The sequence below is a fragment of the Leopardus geoffroyi genome, chromosome A3 (genome assembly GCF_018350155.1).
Source record: "Leopardus geoffroyi isolate Oge1 chromosome A3, O.geoffroyi_Oge1_pat1.0, whole genome shotgun sequence".
NCBI lineage: Eukaryota > Metazoa > Chordata > Mammalia > Carnivora > Felidae > Leopardus > Leopardus geoffroyi.
The window spans coordinates 3,446,109-3,464,972 of NC_059336.1; the positions used below are offsets into that span (position 1 = coordinate 3,446,109).

Here is an 18,864-nt window from a genome sequence, read left to right on the forward strand (position 1 = left end):
AGTATTAAGAAAGGATTGGGGGGCGCCTGGGTGGCGCAGTCGGTTAAGCGTCCGACTTCAGCCAGGTCACGATCTCGCGGTCCGTGAGTTCGAGCCCCGCGTCGGGCTCTGGGCTGATGGCTCAGAGCCTGGAGCCTGTTTCCGATTCTGTGTCTCCCTCTCTCTCTGCCCCTCCCCCGTTCATGCTCTGTCTCTCTCTGTCCCAAAAATAAATAAACGTTGAAAAGAAAGGATTGGGGCCGAGTCCCCTCCCCTGTGGTTCTGTGAGGTGATCCGGGAGAAAAGAGACAAACAGGAAGAGAACTGCACGAAAAGCAAAACAAAACCATATCCAAAAAAGGCAGACGATATCTCCTACTGTTTAATTGATCTCAAGGAAAGAAATCCAGACTCACAAAAACTTGCACGCACTCTGTATTATTATGTACAAAACCAAGCATACGATAATCGTAACAGCAAATAACAAACATGCCCCACAGAGTCAGGCCATTTGAAACGGAGCTCTGTACGTGCACGTGAATACATAATAAATACTGCTTCTCTGTTACCATGAAATTCACTACCACCTACCCAGAGTTTTATATTTTTTACCACTCAAGTAGGTGAGCATAAAGAGGACTTGGGCAATATTTAAAGCACGAAAGGTAAAGATTCTTCCGTTTCTCTGGAAACTAACCTAATAGCTTAAGAACCACTCCAAACCTTCCTCCCTTGAGCCCGTAGCTGCCATGAGATCAACCACGTCCCCCGATCTTTGCTGACATGGGGCACCCACCCTGCCCTCGTAAGTGCCCAGTCACTTACGAACCTTTGGCCAATCGAGCCATTGAAGATTTGAGAAGTAGTCTCAATCTAAAGAACTGTACTAATACTGATATATTTTTGCAGTTTGTTTTTGTATGTTTTTACATTTTCCACTGGTTCTGAGCCGGAAGCAATTAATTCTTCTTACATTCTCTACATTTTTTTTTTACCTTGCATCATTTTAATTGGTTGAAGCATAACATGGATGTAAACAATTCCCCAGAAATGAGAGGCACTTCTCTGAATGCTGAATGAACGACTCATGTCCCCAGACTAGCAGGACACTCAGTGGCTGCGACCGGACCAGCCAGAGGAGGTCCCGACTCCCACTTGCCAGGGCCATCTGCGTGAAAATGTCTGCTGTCTGCAGCGTTTACAAAAGGAGGCTATGCTGGGGATGTGTACCAGAAATCACAGAATTCAAATTGTGCTTACGTTCTGCAGTGAACCTATGCGGTTCATCAGGAGCCCCGATCCCGTTGCAAGAATACTGGTTAAAATAAAGCATCAACCTGAGGCAAAAAAGTAAACAGGCAAAGTCACTTTCACAGGCTTTTAAAATGGTCTCAACAGGTGACATTATAACTATTCCCCAAATTAGGCAACTGACTTCAAGTCAAAGAGCAAGGAACAAATGGAACATCTCAGGTGCCACCTGTAAATTTCTGAATCGTGTTGGCTCCGACACAGGCGAGGCAAAGAAGCCCGACGGCCTCACCCTGGGGGGTGTCCAAGAGTACCCAAAGGGAGCATTACCAGAGAAGGCAGCGACGCAGCCTAAACCCCGTAGTATCGGTAACAGGAGTATATATATGTGTGTATAACGTGCTTACAGAGATTTATCGGCCCTGAAATGTTATCAAGAGCTGTGTAAAAATCTGAGTAGAGAAAGGATTGTGCACGAGGTGCACTACCAGCCGTGTATAAAGGACCAGTCCGTGTGCACTCACGAGCAGCAGGTAGGGTGCAGGATACACGGGGTGCCACTCAGGAAGCACAAAAAGGTGAAGATCAGCGCTGTTTTCAAGTTACAACACAGACACCAGGTGTGGAAGTGACAGCGTCACCGAGAACTCGGGAAGGGATGCCCGCTGGATGCACGTCTTTGTTCACATCCAAAGGTACGAGATCTTCATGTTAAGAGCATACTTTCTCCCATAGGGGGCTGTGAAAGGTAAAGACTCTAACAGGGAATCCATAAAACTCTAGACATAAACTCTTGGAAGAAAAAAATGACCTTGAAAATGTGTGTATGTTGTTTAACGTTATCAAAGTCAGATTTTAAAATGGCACCGTAATATTGAACTTCTACCCATGATTATTTTATTTACAAATGCATCTTGTCCTTAGGCTATTAACTTAAAGCATCTTAGATGGCGCTTGGATGGCAGGGTCCACGGAGCCTGCAGGCCGGTGTACATTTTCAAATGAAAAGAGCCAAGTTTTTAGTTTGCCCCAAAGGTGAAAAAATTGAAACCCATGTGTATGAAAACAAAGAGAGTGATCATTTAAAGACATAAAATCAGCTACAGTCATCAAAACATACTGGATATCCAGCAGTCAACCGAAGGTTTTTTTTTTCTTTTCTTTTTTTTTTTTTTTTTCAACGTTTATTCATTTTTGGGACAGAGAGAGACAGAGCATGAACAGGGGAGGGGCAGAGAGAGAGGGAGACACAGAATCGGAAACAGGCTCCAGGCTCTGAGCCATCAGCCCAGAGCCTGATGCGGGGCTCGAACTCACGGACCGCGAGATCGTGACCTGGCTGAAGTCGGACGCTTCACCGACTGCGCCACCCAGGCACCCCTCAACCGAAGGTTTTAAAGATATTCACAGTAGCAACAGAATTGAATCTGTATGTGACTTGTGTCACAGCACAAGTGTATGGACAAGCAGGCATCACTTAAGGACAGTTAAATAAGCAGCATCTAGGATCTAGGAGAGCCAGGGAGCCAGGGACCAGCTAAGGATGTTAAGAAGACACTCAGTAATCCCTATCATTCCTATCCAATTCCCCTGTCCATTCTGAAACGTGTCCTCACTCCTCTGCCCCGAAGCAAGGTGGTAAAATCCTGCTCTTGCGAAGTAAAACAGATCCTTATACTGACTACGGACAGCAGGATATCCAAATCAGTAATGGAATGACTGTGACAGTCACATGTGGCTCTGTGTGTGTCTGATCGTAGGCCTTTCATGCACAAACTCTAAAAAGGTGGTTTTTCTGTGCACCTTCTTCCAGAAGCCATACGTGCACTGCATGTATGCACATGCATACAGAAACACATGTTTATCTCCCACCAAACAGTAGCGGTCCCGCCGAGACCCGCTAACTTACAGCCGGACAAAGTCTTGGCACCACTTTAACCGCAAATACAAAGACTCCAAAGGCGGACTTCCCCACCACCTCGACATTTAAAACACTTTAAACAAAAAACAACAACTGTGAAAAGTGCTAGATTCCACGGTCTAGAAACAGCAAGCAGCTTAGTGATACATAACTTTGCTCAAAAGAGATGGCTCCCAAACTTGAGAAAAGAGCTGAAGCTTCTCCTCGGGCTGAAGTGGACACAACTTCTGTTTGGACAGCTCATGAGGAGGACACCAAGAACTCGATCTCAAACGTTTCAGATCCCACAGGGGTTCAAAGCAGTACGTATGCGCTTTCTGCACGCAGGCACACTCCAAGTGGGGAGCTGAACGTTACCGCCTGCCTTATGTTGTGGGCTGGCTGCTGTTTCCAGTTCAGACCTCTCTTTCCCTGTCATTTTCTTTATATGGCACAGATCTTGGTTAAATTTTCCTCAAAAGGGCTCTCACTTGCTTAAGACAGTCAGGACAAAGAGAGGCTTATTGAAAGACACCTTTGTTCGGCAATAAGCCCAGTGTGGCTGGGGTAAGGGTGGGGATGCACTTAAAGGGCCAGTCAACGACTTACATGTCAGTCATCATAAAATGTCCTAAAATGCACCGTATCGTGACTTGTGCCAGAGCTCTCGTGTTTAGGTATCCGCGGGCCTTTGCAATTCGTTATTTCAGTTATTATTTGAATCTGTATGTGCTTTGCTTTACTCCATTGGTTTTGAATTTCTTCTCACTGGATGTGGTGGCCTGAGAGCAGGTGCTGGCACTGCCCTTCTTCTTCAGGTTCCCGTGAGCTTGCGCTCTGGGGGCCCCGCAGGAGTCCGGGGTGGTCACCGCCTGCGCCGAAGCACCGCCACCGCCGCTGTCCGCGCGGGGGCCGCTGTCACTGCAGGGCAGGTCCCGGCGCTGCGGCCTGGGGCTCTTAGTCCATTTCTTCTTCTGCTCCTCCGTCCTGCCCTCCAAGGCTGGCTTCTGCGAACTTGGTCCGCCGCTCCGCGCCACGTGGACAGCTTTGCGGGGGGTGTCAAAGGCGTAATAGGATGGACGGGCTTCCTCGAGGTGCAGGTCTCTCCTTCGGGAAGCGCCTGACTTGGGAGCCCCCTCTTGGTGAGGCCTGGCTGGAGCGCTGACCACCAGCTTGCTTCTGCCTGGGCTTTTCAGAGCCCCCGCCATGCCGGGGGCGGTGGGAGGCCTGGCCTTGGCGCCCTTCCCCTTCTCACCCTGCACGGTCTGCATCTGCAGCCACTCGAGCTGGAGCAGCCTGTCGATGTACCTGGCGAGCAGCCCCGCCGCGCCACCCTGAGCCGCTGGCCTGGGCTCGGCGCCCGGTGGCACGGCCAGGTCGCGGAGGTCCCAGGAGCTGAACGGGGCCGGGAGGAAGTCCGCGTAGCGGTAGGGGGTCTGCGTGCCCCGCGGGTCCGGGTCCGGGTCCGGGTCGGCGGCATCGATCTCCTCCGCTCGCAGGTGCAGCTCCGGGGGCGCGAGCGCGGAAGGTGGCACCGGGACTCTCTCCGAGTCCGACAAGTCGCTGGCGCTGTCCTCGTCCTCGTCTGCGCCCTCCTTCATGATTTTCATGCACTGAAGGTCGAGAAACAGCTCGTTCCCCGAGGCGCCCCGACACCTGGGGTCCAGGGGGCTCCTTTTGGGTTTGCCTTCCGGGGAAACGCTTTCTCTGAGTCTGTCCACAGGCAGATGGGGGGACACCTGGGGTGCCTGGGATTTACTCTGCCTTTTTCCTGAAGAGTTTTTTGAACGTTGTGCTTTATTCCAAGATGGGCCAGCATTCATATTGCTGTGAGAGATAAAACTGTAATTCTTAGTTCATTGGACAAGACCTGGCCTGCCGGTGATTAAACAGACAACGGGCACCCGCCAGTGGCGTTCCGGTTGTCCCCAGGAAGGCCCGCACGGCCCCTGCCCAGCCAGTGGTGCTCACAGAGCAACTGGGCACACAGGACGCCACTCAAGAAACGTGACAGGACACAGGTGCCCAGAGTAGATGCATGGATTTTGTCGGATACCAGATCCCTTTAGGAAAAACACTGACGGTTCTTAAAGTGCTTGTAATTTTAGACCAGTCGTGTATATTCCAAAACAAACAAACAAACAAACAAAAAAAACCCCACCAGTTTGGAGAAAATCTGTTGTAAACACTCAATCTGTTCTGTTAATGATGAACAGTGTTTAACAACACTGACAAGTAAAAGCCACAGCTTTCTTTGACAAGCCTATTTTCAATGAAAAGTAAACAAGGTATAAAATGCAAGTTGTATAGAATTTAGTCACTGATTGGTGGTGATTCTGAGCCTGAACCACCTAAAATCTTAACATGAAAGGGGCACCTGGGTGGCTCAGGCAGTTGAGCAACCCGCTCCGGTCATGATCCCAGGGTCGTGGGACTGAGCCCTGCAGCGTGGAGTCTGCTGGAGATTCTCTCTCTCTCTCTCTCTCTCTCTCTCTCTCTCTCTCTCTCCCCCTTTGCTCCTCTCCCCCCTTTCACTCTCTCTCTCAAAATGAATAAATAATAAAATCTTTTTAAGAAATGTTTTTAGTTATTTTCGAGAGCCAGAGAAAGTGAGTAGGGGAGGGTCAGCGAGGAAGAGGGACAGGATTCAAAGCAGACTGTGTGCTGACAGCAGAGAGCCCGAGAGCCCGATGTAGGGCTCGAACTCACAAACTGTGAGATCCATGACCTGAGCTGAAGTCCGCTGCTCGACTGACCGAGCCACCCAGGTGGGCCCAATAATAAATAAATAAAATCTTAACATGAAAGAGTGTAGCATATATAACCTGTACCTCACATCGAAAGCTTATTCATGTGTTTTCAAATAGGAAGTGCACTCAGAAAAACCGTATTTAAAATGAGAGAGAAAAAATCGTATGGTGCCTTAAAACACCATATGAATGAAAAACATAGGACTCGTGCTCCCTTGTGAATGGCAGGAAATGGGAATGACGGATTCTGTGTGCATTGCCAGCACGGCTGCAATTCCCCCGGAGGTGATTTATTCCCAGGCAGGATCTCATATCAGAGTGGAAAATACTTTCTTTTCTTTTTACCCAACACACAGCATCTCACTAGGATTCATAATGCTTCTCAGGAACATTAAGTCAGGTAGGGTAAAAGAAAATGGGCAGTAAACAGGCCTTCTGGAAAGCTCAGAGGTCACCTGTCCAGTGGTTTCTGCCACACTAAGCAATTGTTTGAAAATGTGTTACTTTTTTTAATAAATATGGAGGGTGTTGAATCATGTGCAATAGCTAACACGTGCTTAATATATATTGGAAAAATGAATAAAGGAATTGTCATTACTTAGAACTCATAACCAAAACCGTTATAACTTCTGTTTACTCTGTCAGTGTATATCAATAAAAGTTATTATCAATATCCATTTTATAAAAAAGGAAGCACGCATAGAAGGATGATTAAGGGGCTTACCTAAAATTATAGATTCTGCTAACAGTGGCAGAATTATGGCCCCTGGAATTACTAACTGGTACTGTTTAAAACCACTTTGCCCACTCATTTCTGATGGGTCAAAAACATAAGTACATATTTCGTATCCACAGACATTACTTTTTTTCCAACCACACATATTCGGTCTGGAGAACTGATATAACGTGCCATTTGCAAGAGAAAGCAATTAAAATTATTTACCTGCTTTTCTGATGACACTGATTCACCCGATTCCCTTTCTTGAAAAAATCACATGGCTGATCATCATCTAGGGTTTGATGGACTGTCTAAAAAACAGACATGCAGTAATAAATACCATGAACACACACACACACACACACACACACACACACACCAAACAAAACAGCAAAACAAATCTAAGATTTCCCCTCAAAATTTACATCACCTTTTCTGTAGTGCTTGAAATATTTTTGCTCAATCTGTTGGCAGATGATGACAGCTGGGGAAGTGACTTCTTTATTCCTCTTATATTTGGAAAGGACTCCTCCAGGCCACCGGAACTAGAAGTAACAGAACATGGTAGGTAAGTATGGATTGCAAACGGCTCTGCCACCAGTACTGGGCTGGTTTTCACTTGTTTGTTTTGAAATATTTGCATAGTGTTGAAATGTTGGTGGGGGGTATTGCCTTCTGTTTATAGTTTCATCTTTCTTGTTTATTTTTCACGGTGGATATTAGATACAAAATTAGACCACTATAAATGCTGCCAGTGGAATCCTTCTCTCTCTCCTAACATACACACAGAGTCTCCTCGGAAATAACACCTTCAGGAAATTTGCAGGGCTAATTAAGGTCAGGTATTACTCCAATCTCCCATGTTCACTCACTCATTCATTCAACAATTACAGGAGAGCCTAGAAAATGCACATATCCCTGCTCTCAGAGAACTAAAACTATTAGGGAAGCTCCCCTTTAATCCTCCTGCCTTTTCTTTTTTTTTTTTTTTTTTTTTTTTCAACCTTTATTTATTTTTGGGACAGAGAGAGACAGAGCATGAACGGGGGAGGGGCAGAGAGAGAGGGAGACACAGAATCGGAAACAGGCTCCAGGCTCTGAGCCATCAGCCCAGAGCCCGACGCGGGGCTCGAACTCACGGACCGCGAGATCGTGACCTGAGCTGAAGTCGGACGCTTAACCGACTGCGCCACCCAGGCGCCCCTCCTCCTGCCTTTTCGATCACATCAATCCAGTAAAAGATTGTCAATCTAGTAATACCTATCACATAATGCTATCTCTGTTGACTCACATGGAGAATGCTACTTTCCCTGATTTTCAGTGGGTGGCCTACAAAAAGTGCCCTGATTTCAAAGTGAATATTGTCTTCCATAATATCCCCTCCCTCTGTAAAACAGAAAAAAGGTGGGATTATAGAAGACTCTTTTGTCCTCCTGAAATTCTGCTGTATTACTTTTCATAAGTATGTGTGCCTTTTCAGGCTCTCACAGTTAATGACTTCTATCACAATCAACAGGCTGGCTTCATCTGAGATGTAGAAAAGGTTCTTCCCTTTACCAGCCCTCCTTCAATAGTTTGGTTTTCCTTCTGCTTTCTCCCTCCGGACAGCGAAAAGGGCCCCTCTACAACGCCTGGCCCCAAACTGCTGTCGGGAACGTGCACTTTCACCTTTCCCCCCGCTTCATTTCACCTGGCATGCTCTGCACCATAAGCGGCAGCGTTTTCTGGGCACGTTACTGAGTGACACAGGAAAGGACCGCTTGTAGGGTCCTAAGATGCAGAAAGCAAGCTCCCGGGTTCCCTGATGGTTCAGGCTTGCATTGGAACAAAGCTACAAGTCTGAGACTGGCTACAAAACTGCTTCCCAAGCGCCAGCGGCTGAATAAGGGCAGCTGCATAATTCATCACAGGGCATTAACGCGCCTTCCAACATCTTCCTCTCAGGCTAGGCGCCAGGAGACGGACAGAGGCAGCACCGCCCCTCCCCACCCTCCAGGGAACTGGCCGGCCGTCTGGGCGGCAAAGCATTGTGGGTGATGTGTGGTCAGGTCGCCTGTCCTCTACGCAGCGAGGCTCCCTGGATCTGGACGGGGTTCCAGGTTGCATTGCAGTGCACACGTCCAAAGAGCTGGCTAGCCCAGAGACTTCAAATTGGCCCGGGGACCAGCTCCCGGGGAGGCCACATTTTGCCTTCACCCCCCACCCCACCCCCAGTAACCCAGAAATCCAAGGGCCCGCCGCATGCATCTTCCTCGTCCTCCGCTTGTGCAGACACAGATCTACGGTCGATAGGCGCAGGGGCCGGGCAGACGCAGACAGAAATGGATCAGACCTGTTCCGCGGTCGCCGAGGACACGTGACGAGGCCGTCCGCCGGCCTTCCCGGCGCCGGGCGCGGAGGTCGGACTGCGGCGCGCTGCGGCAGGGCCGGGGAGGCGGCGGCGCGCGGCACGGCGGGCTCCGGGGCTGCGCCCCACCGGCGGGGCGGGCGCGCGGCGGCGTCACGAGGGGCGGGGCGCAGGCTCGCCGGGAAGTTGCGCCCCGACAAGTTGCAGCCATGTAAGTAACGCAGCGGGCGGGGAAGGCGGGAGGGGCGGCTCCACGGACGCAGCCTTCCCCCCCACCCCCGCCCCCGAGAAGCTCCGAGGCGGCCAAAGGGAGGCGCCACCCCGCGCTCCCGGGGGCGCCCGGAAAAACCTCCTCTCCCCTGGAGAAAAAGCACTCCTCTGTCTGCAGACGAGCTCCTTTCTCGCTGCCGGAGGCGGAAGACCCGCGCCAGGACTCGGGGGGCGCGGTGGCGGGCGAGGGGAGAGCGCAGCCCGCCCCAGACGCTCCCTGCACGCTGCCGTTCCGGCCCGGCGGGGACCCCGAGGTAGGGGGCGCGGGGTCCGGAGGCCGCCCCTCGTTTCCCCCTCCCCGTAGCCCGACGGCTGGCCGGGCCATGTCCGGAGGTCTCGGCCCGGCGACGCCGGTCCCGGGGCCCCGGAAGCCCGCCCCGCGGAGCCTCAGCTGCCTCTCAGACCTGGACGGCGGCACGGCCCGGGAGCCACGGCCCTGCAGGCCCCCCGGGAGCCCGGGCCGCGCGCCGCCGCCGCCTCCGGAGCCGTCCGGCTGCGATCCCCCGCTTCGACCCATCATCCTGCGGCGGGCGCGCTCGCTGCCCAGCTCGCCCGAGCGCCGCCAGAAGGCCGGGGGCGCGCCGGGAGCCGCCTGCCGGCCGGGCTGCAGCCGGCAGCTCCGCGTGCGCTTCGCCGACGCGCTGGGCCTGGAGCTGGCGCAGGTCAAGGTGTTCAACGCGGGCGAAGACCCGTCGGTGCCGCTGCACGTGCTGTCGCGCCTCGCCATCAACTCGGACCTGTGCTGCAGCAGCCAGGACCTGGAGTTCACCCTGCAGTGCCTGGTGCCCGACTTCCCGCCGCCCGTCGAGGCCGCGGACTTCGGCGAGCGCCTGGGGCGGCAGCTCGTCTGTCTGGAGCGCGTCACCTGCTCGGACCTGGGCATCAGCGGCACGGTGCGCGTGCGCAACGTGGCCTTCGAGAAGCAGGTGGCGGTGCGCTACACCTTCTCAGACTGGCGCAGCGCGCACGAGGCGGTGGCCAGGTGGCGCGGGCCCGCGGGCGCAGCGGGCACAGAGGATGTCTTCGCCTTCGGCTTCCCGGTGCCTCCCTTCCTTCTGGAGCTCGGCTCGCGCGTGCACTTCGCGCTCCGCTACCGAGTGGCCGGCGCCGAGTACTGGGACAACAACCACGGCCGAGACTACAGCCTCACGTGCCGCAACCACGCGCTGCACATGCCTCGCGGGGAGTGCGAAGAGAGCTGGATCCACTTCATCTGAGCGAGTCCCCTCTAAGGCCGCCCCGCAGTGGTTCCCGCGCTAGGCACTCCGGGCCAGGCGGCGACGCTTCCTCACATGCCACCCCCTGCCTGAGTCTTCCGACCTCCTTTCCCGCTGCAGGGTCCCTGGGAAGTGGCCCTTCCCATCTTCTACTTGAACTGCCTGTGTCGCTAGGTCTCAAAAAGTAGCCTCAGGTGGCCAGGAGGCCGAGTAGTGTCACGCCCGGGGTGGGGGGAGGGTGCTCGGGTGGGGGGGGGGGGGGAGATGCATGGCAGTGTTGGCCCCTCCGGCGAGGGTCCACATGGGGTCAGTTGGTTTGTTTTTTGGAAAGGCCTGTGGCTTGTGCATGTGTCCTGATTGGGTCTCTGTAAACATAGCTGTTATTTATTATCATTGTGATGTTGGAACATTTTACCCTTACTGGATGCCTTCTCAGGAACATTCTGGGTTTAACAAGCTAAAGAATAAGTCAGTCTGGTGTGTTTGTGCCCATTTTAAACAGAACGCATGGTGTGACTCCCACCGTCGTTCCTTGAGGCATTTCTGCCCTGGGACAAGGAAAACCTGAGACTAGGTTTGCTTGCCAAAGCCTGTAGACCTCTAACAGTGGGAAACTATTAATAGGCAAGAAATTTATGCCTCATCAGTCATCATACAACCATTCCTGGGAGTTCAGGCTGCCCTGGTTAGGCCGTGGAAGAGGAAAGGAAGAGCCAAGGAAGAGGGAAAAGCTTAACTTTTAAACTAGCCAAACAGCCCCTTCTCTTGGAGTCTCTCTTCTCTCTTTGTGAGTTTCCCTTCTTCGTGTTTGACAGTTCTGTATCTGCATGTGATCAGGCCATTCTGTTTAGGTTTGAGACTACCTAAACATTTTAAGAAATTCTGCCTTAAGTTATTTCAATTTCCAGGCAGCTCTATAGAGTAATTTCAGGCAACAACGCCCTTTGCAATTACCTTTTTGATGATTAAGGTGACTCTTTTTTATGTCTGCTTAAGTGTCAGAAAATTCCCAGCAGTCATCTTTCAGAAGTCAGGTTACCAAGTGGAACTAGAAGGTGTTTTCATCAATAGCCAGAGCCCTAGAGGAAAAAAGTCACAAACATTTATACTTGTTTTAAGTTGTATTTATATATGCCCAGTTTTATCAGCTATCTGCCAACTTTATTCAGATAGAGTTTCTAACATCCTTGTGCCTTCAGATAGAGTTTCTAACATCCGTCTGGGCTCCCCCCCCCCCCCGTTTTTAAACTGTTAAATGCTTTGTCTTCTTTGTTTTGTTTTTTAAATCTCCAAGAAGTCAAGGCCTTTGTCCCCTGCTGAATGCCACAATGACTTCAAACACCCAGCAAGGCGCTGATCATTTCTTTTGGTGCTGAGTGGTGGTTTCTGACAGCAGATGCCAGCACTGAGGGTGTGAAAACCCAGCTAATATGAACAGGGTCTCCAGCTTGTGACGTTTGGTTCTGATACAGCTGAAACCGGTGGGATGAATCTGTGGTAGCTGTCACCAATAAGTTCACTCTAAATTTTTGAATACTTACTGACATTTATCAAATCAATATGTAAAAGATGTGTTTTGCCTTTTAACCAACTTGTTTATATAACTGCAACTTCTGGGTTTCTGAAATTCCAAGAAGAGGGATGGCTTTCTTTGGTACCTTTTGATAATAACAACACTGAATTTTGATTTAAGGTATTGTAATTAAATTGAACAACCTTTGGCTATTAGCACTGTGCACTACATTGATATGCAAGAGAGACCGAAGCCTGGTTCCATTTCCTGCTGTTTAATAAACTGTCCAATTAGGTCAGCAAGCGTGTGAGAGCCTTGGCTGCTGTGTCCTTGGCCCCAGCCCAGAATGCAAGACAATTGTCCAGAGTATTCAGGTGTAAGAGTTAGAGCTGCCAAATGTATTGTTGTGTAAAGGCATGTAAGAATCTTATCCATGTGACAGTCACTTGCCAAAAAGGTTCTGGTCACGGCATATAAAGTAAATGTTTTGTCTTAGATATTAAGAGAACCTCAACGTGCCTTTAAAAAAATCAACATTTAAAAATTTAAAAACTTAAATATACCTGCCTAGTTGATTCAGGAGTTGATAAAAGTTCAGCTTAAGGAGAACTTTCAGACCCTAACACAGTTATATTGCTTACATGTTAAAATTTTGCAGTGGATTGTGCAATTGTGGGGTTGTCTCCCCAAACATATTTTAATGTCACTTAAGATGATTTCACTCAAGCCTAAATATTAAAGTATGTGCATACATTGTTATCTGATGAGTGTTTTTCTTGTGGTCTAATACAGAAAAAAGACTTGAGAAACTTCTTGTTTGTTTAAATCATTTCATATTTGTGTTGTCCTTCCTAAAGCACTATCAAATTTAGGGCCTTACCAAAAAAGAATTGTGATTGTACCTCAGCTTCAGCACAGTTGTGTATGTCTTCGAGAAACTGAGATACAGTTTTTTTTTTTAATTTTTTTAATGTTTATTTCTGAGACAGAGACAGAGCATGAGTGGGGGAGGGGCAGAGAGAGAAGGAGACACATAATCAGAAGCAGGCTCCAGACTCCGAGCTGTCCGCACAGAGCCTGATGCGGAGCGCGAACTCACAAGCCGTGAGATCGTGACCTGAGCCGAAGTCGGTCGCCCAACCGACTGAGCCACCCAGGCGCCCCGTGAGATACAATCTTTATGCCAGCTCGATGCTAACATAGGAAGAAAGCTCTAAGGGAAGGTAGGGTATGGGATAGTTACCCTACTGTTCTTTCAGTGCTTACTGAATCCTGTGTATGGAGTGATGAGTGTGTATCTGCCTTCCCTCACCCGGTGCAGAGCCTGGCACGTAGGGGAAGGAACCTGTGACATTTATTGTGCACTCACTCATTCTCACTGGCTTGCCCACACTGATAGCTACTGCATGTATTTGATTTCATTAGACTCTGAAAATTACCAGGTAGATAATGCCCCTATTTTCTTAGCTGATGAGAAGGAAGCTCAGAGAGGCTTAATTCTTCAAAGACCCACAGCTGGTAAGGAGCAAAGTCAGCATTCAAACCTATACCAGAATTTACCTGCTCTGCCCTGTGATGGGGTGTTCCCAATAAGTGCTTGTTAAATTTAACTGGAAGTCCAATTGTGATTGATTGATGAGGTTTTTCCATCTAACACCACATTCTAAAAACCCATTTAAAAACAATTCAAGTAAGATTAAGTTGATCTGCTTTGATCTTCCATGTGGTATTACTAAACAATCCTTACGCTTTCCAGACACATGAAACAATAGAAAGGACAATTATTTTTTTCTCTCTACTAAAAAGTGGCAAGATGAGAAATCAGTAGTTTAAATTTTGAAGTGCTTGTCTGCTGTATCCATGCATCCATGCATGTTTTTAAACACCAAGCATCCATTGATCTTATCGTTTAAATTGACACTTCAAACGGAAATGTTCTAAAAGCCTGGAATATATTGTCGATGATTGTGCCCAGTACCGCCCCTAGATGGCCTGGGCCTGGTGCCCCTCAGGAGTCTGGGGTTTGGCTAATGAGGACAGCAGAACCTGGCACCTCCTGCTTCTAGGAAATGAAGATGGGGGCGGGGCGGGGGCGGGGCGCCAGGGGGCGTGGTCTTCAGGGCGTGACCTCCGGGGGCGTGGCCGGGTGGAGCAGGTGGCCGGCCTGTAAAGTCAAGCAGCAGGGGCAGTACGCGAGAGTCAGTGGGGACCCGCCCGCTCTGCCTCTGCGGTCGTCCGCGGGCCACAGTGTGTGTTCCTCCAGGGAGTCGGACCCTCGCCCCCCTCGCAGGTTAGGCTGGTACCCCGGGTCTCTGCGGCCCCGTCCAGCCGTCGACGTCCAGAGTGGTGGTGGATAGCCAGGGGGTCTCCTGGGGCCGACCGGCATCCTGCAGAAGCAAGTCAGGGCTCCTGGGGCGCGTCCGCGAGGCCGGGGCAGGGACAGGGCTCGTGGCCTAGGCGCGGCAGTCCACCTACCCAGTAAGGCCGGGAGTCGCGCCCCCCCCCCCCGCCCCCCCCCCGCCGCCTCAGGCGACCCCGGCGTCGCTGACGGCCACGAGGGGCGGAGCCTGGCCTGCGTGCCGCGCTGATAGGACGGGGTCCCGCACGCAGGCGGCGCCGATTGGGCAGACGCTTCCCGCTCTCCGTCGGCCTCCTGAGGTGAGGTGCTGAGGCACGAGACGCGGGGCGGGGCGGCGACCGTAACGGCGGCTCCGTGGGCGCGACGCGGAGGCCTTCTCCAGCCGCAGGTTGAGCCGGGGGCCGTGGCGGGCCACCCTGATGGGCGGGGCTGTGTGGGGAAGGACCGCGGCACCGGGCCGGCCTCTGGCGGCGGGCGGAAGGGGGGGCGGCCATCTCCCGACGGTTGAGGCGGAGCCGTTGTGAAAACGACTTGGGCGGCGCGGTGGCGGGATTGAGAGGCGGACCCCGGCCGGGCCGGCCTCGCGCAGATGGCGGAGTGGGCCGGGAGGAGCTGGGCGGGGCGGAGCTGGGCGGGGTCGGGTCCGCGCTGCGCCCCTCGAGGGACGCCGGTGGGGGCGTGCCGGCAGCCCAGGCGTGGGTGTGGCAGGTGTGGGCCGGGAGGGTCTGGGCGGGGCCGCGCCGGGTCCGCGTGCCGCCTGTCGGGGGGCCGGTGGGGGCGTGCTGGCCGCCGTTGGCGTGGGTGTGGCGGGGTGGTCCGCGCTCCCCGCTGGGGTGCGGGGCTGGGCTGGTAGCGCTCCCATCTGCGGGTGCCGTTTCCGCGCGCCGGCTAGCCGTGGCCAACGTGCTCCCCTCCCTGGCCTTCCGTGCCCCGTGCGGCCTTCTTCCTGAGCGCCGCCTGCCCTGCTCGGATAAAATGGGAGCGCGCGCTGGCCTCCATGGTAATACCATCACGGGGGTTTGATGACACAGTTGGGGTAAACATTTCAGAAAGGTGGTGCTCGCTCCTCTCCCGTCCTTTAGGCCCCCCGGCCCGCCCACCCCGTCACCCCCACCCGGCCCCCCCACCCGGCCCCCCGCGCGCACCCGTCCTCCCGTTTCCCAGACCCCCGACCCTACCCCCAACCCTTGTCCTCCCGTCTACCCTGTTCCCCACCCCGTATCCTGGGTCTCCGGCACCCCTCCCGTCCTCCTCCCCCTTCCCCCGTCCTCCCTTGTCTCCATCCCGTCGCCCCCGCCCCCGTCCCCCGTTGCGCACCACCCCCCCCCCCCTTCCTCGCGTCCCTCGGGCGGGGTCGGCCTCCCATTTGCGTTTGTAAATGTGAGCCGTCGGGCGGGTGCTGGAGGGACCTTGTGTTGATCCCAGGCTGCTAAGTGTCTGTTCAGCTTTGCGGGGAAAGTACACGCCCCTCCTGTTTGTCAAGTTGTCTGGCCGTTTCTCAAACCTCCGTCCTAATCCGCCTGCGTGTTCGCATTCATCACCTCACTGGTTCTGTCTTGCCCCTAAGTGGACCGGGGTTCAAAGCCTGCTTGGACACACAGCCCCACACTCTCTGTGAAAAGTGTTCTGTGCCGGGTTTCTTACGTCATCTTGGTGTTCCCGTTCTGTTGCGTGGTACCTCGGAAGGATATTTTAGGAGGGGGTCACTCGTTCTGGCAGTTGAGTGTATCCCCTTTGTTTCCTTCTAGAGTCGGCCTTAATCGCTCAGCTGCAAATGTCTGGCTTGTTTAACGAATGGTACTCAGTTTTTGGCTCTCTTGAGGCCAGTAGGCATTCAGCCTTGCGACGGAGGGACAGGTCACCGGATTGTTTAGTTTTCTCACTTTCAATCGACCTGCGTAGATACTAATCAGTTTTCCTTGGCTGACATCTTGCAGGAAGGTAGTCTAGGAACTAAACCATCTTGTTAGCATTTTTGTGCCTCTTGGCCATAAGTGGTCTTTGCTGTATTTCATGTCTCAAGAGTACTTCCTAAAGTACATTTTAGATTCAAATCCAAATTGTTTTATTTGTGGAGGCAGAAAAGCAATAAGGAACATAGGCATGCCTGACCCCAAAGTTGCTGGCCCTAGGAAAAGAGTACAAATTGATGTCCCTAAAATATATTTTAAGTATTTAAACTTTTTAGCCAAGTTTTCAAATGTTAAATAAAATGTTCTAGTCTTCAGTTTTACAGATATACCTTCATCGCAATAAAATAGACAAATATGTGTAAAGCTATTATTTTTATGATTGAATGTTGGCAAAATATCAAAGATTAACTGAATCTTTGGTGATGGACTGGTGAATTTTGGATAGGTAATAAAATATCGATCTATGTAAGTCAGAAGTTATATATGCCATAATTTTTAATTTTGGATAAATCACCAATATGTTACAATCAAGACTTTTACTTTTGTGTTTTATGGACAGTATGATTTAAGGATTAAAACAATATGTAATTGCTTTCAAAATCTAATTTGAGAATATTGTCATAAGAACATGACATAGTATAAAAATATTTTTCCTTAAAAAGTTTTGAAATATTAAAATTCTCTTAAGATAAAATACAAATTATTAATGAACATTAATCTTAAAATTCTTTTAATAATGCTGGAATTATTTTTGAATAATTGAATCTTACTAAATTTTTTATAAACATAAACTTAGTCATCATTCTAGTGTTTACTTGCCCTCTGCTATGATAGAATCCATATTATGTTCATGCAATTTATGTCTAGATTTACATGTGTACAAATTAAAGAATACTATGAATCGCTTAGAACTACAAGATGTTCCTCAGTCACCATGCGCAGCTGTGCACTGAGTTGCTGGTACTTGTAGCCACAAGTTGAAATGCAAAGAAAAGCAAGAAAATGGGCATTTGGCACTGTTAAGGATCAGTTCTTCATTATGCAAGAATCAGCTGTATTCTTGTTCTGCTAACAGAAGGATTTGACAGTGAATTAATGTCTTTTCTCATACTTGAGCACTTAGGTTTCTCAAATTCTACCTCCATTCTAAAGCAAAAACAAAAATGTCAGTGTCAGCACAACCTGCAACCTTCTCAGCATTGTTTTAGCCTCCCCCCAAGCCTTTAAACTTTTAAAATGGTAGATTCTAACCTATATAAAATAAACAGAATAGTGTAATTAACTAAAGTCCCCTTCTTCCAAGGGCATAGGCAAGGAAAGTGTTTCTCTGGGGCCTGAAGGTGGTGAATTACAAGAATTAATGTGTTGGTGGTTCTAGGACTTGCTGGGCCAGTACTGGATTCTGAATGAATAGAGATTCCTGTGTGCTCCTTAATAAAATTGTGTGTGTGTGTAAGAGAGAGACAATGATGTACACAAAGCTCCTATTTTTATGCTTTATACTTTTTGTGTCTTAGATGCCTCTGTATTTCAAGGTCATTGGGATATTCTCCTGTATGTATTCCTTCTAGTAGTTTTTAAACTCTTACTACATTGGATAGTTAATTCATCTAGACTTTATTTTTGTGAATGGTGGGAGATAGAGGTCTAATTTGTTTTCACGTGGTAAGTCAGTTTTCCTAATACCAGTTATCAACTAGTTTACCTTTTCCCTCTGATTTATGAAGCTTTATGTATACATGAACTTACAATATATGCATCGGGTGTGCATTTGCATTCTGTTTGGTTTTATTGGTCCATTTGTTTCCTGTTCTTAACACTGTTGTTTTTTTGTTTGGTAATTGTGACTTTGTAATGTGTTTTACCATCAAAAAAGATTATTCTTCCCTTTAATTTTATCTTTTATCTTACTTAAAAAATTTTTTAAATTCCAGTATAACTAATGTGCAGTGTTGCATTGGTTTCAGGCATAAAATATAGGGATTCAACAATTCTCTATGTTACTCAGTGTTCACCACAGTATGCGTACTCTTGATCCCCTTTACCTGTTTCACCCATCCCACCACTCTCCTTCCCTCTGGTAACCACTAGTTTGTTCTCCATATTTAAGAGTCTGGTTTTTTGTCTCTTTTTTCCTTTGTTTGTTTTGTTCCTTAAATTCCATGTATGACTGAAATCATATGGTATTGGTCTTTCTCTGACTTACATCACTTAGCATTATACCCTCTAGATCCATCCATATTGTTGCAAGTGGCAAGATTTCTTTTTTTTTTTTTTTTTATGGCTGGGTAATATTCTACTACATACATATGTATGTACATATATACATACACATACATACATACATGTGTATATATACCACATCTTCTGTATCTGTTCATCTATCCATGGTCACTTGGGCTTTTTCCATAATTTTCCTACTATAAATAATCCTGCGGTCAACATAGGAGTACATAGATCTTTTCGAATTAGTGTTTTCGTACTCTGGGTAATTACCCAGCATTGGAATTACTGGATCATATGGTAGTTCTATTTTTTCTTTCTTTCTTCCTTTCTTTTTTCTTAAGGGAGAGAGAGAGAGTGGGTGAATGGGGGAGAGGGATGGAGAGAGAGAGAAAGAGAAAAAAAGAATTGCAAACAGGCTCCA

The 18,864-nt window shown here is 49.7% G+C and overlaps 4 protein-coding genes across 8 annotated transcripts in view; 2 read left to right on the forward strand and 2 right to left on the reverse strand.

Annotated features, from left to right (window-relative positions):
• Nucleotides 1-349: 349 nt before the first annotated feature.
• FAM217B (family with sequence similarity 217 member B) lies at nt 350-9,035 on the reverse strand. Its single transcript, XM_045444066.1, has 4 exons — nt 8,931-9,035; nt 7,029-7,143; nt 6,824-6,909; nt 350-4,957 (listed from the first exon to the last, which is right to left on the reverse strand). Exon 4 carries the CDS (start codon nt 4,951-4,953, stop codon nt 3,844-3,846), a length of 1,110 nt encoding a protein of 369 aa, XP_045300022.1. The 5' UTR covers nt 4,954-4,957; nt 6,824-6,909; nt 7,029-7,143; nt 8,931-9,035; the 3' UTR covers nt 350-3,843.
• Nucleotides 9,036-9,538: 503 nt separating this feature from the next.
• PPP1R3D (protein phosphatase 1 regulatory subunit 3D) lies at nt 9,539-12,704 on the forward strand. Its single transcript, XM_045444068.1, has one exon. It carries the CDS (start codon nt 9,539-9,541, stop codon nt 10,430-10,432), a length of 894 nt encoding a protein of 297 aa, XP_045300024.1. The 3' UTR covers nt 10,433-12,704.
• Nucleotides 12,705-13,878: 1,174 nt separating this feature from the next.
• Nucleotides 13,879-15,314, reverse strand: LOC123579779 (basic proline-rich protein-like). The gene is made up of 2 exons (XM_045443814.1): nt 14,518-15,314; nt 13,879-14,332 (listed from the first exon to the last, which is right to left on the reverse strand). The coding sequence occupies exons 1-2, from the start codon at nt 15,312-15,314 to the stop codon at nt 14,062-14,064; spliced, it is 1,068 nt and encodes a 355-aa protein (XP_045299770.1). The 3' UTR covers nt 13,879-14,061.
• Nucleotides 14,235-18,864, forward strand: part of SYCP2 (synaptonemal complex protein 2) — a 79,559-nt gene continuing 74,929 nt past the window's right edge. For 2 of the 5 annotated variants that reach the window (XM_045444062.1, XM_045444064.1), the window contains exon 1: nt 14,235-14,340. The gene's annotated coding sequence lies outside the window, so the exon portion shown is untranslated. Of the gene's footprint in view, nt 14,341-15,197; nt 15,305-18,864 lie in introns of those variants that run through there. The other 3 variants (XM_045444061.1, XM_045444063.1, XM_045444065.1) reach the window with 2 other exon arrangements.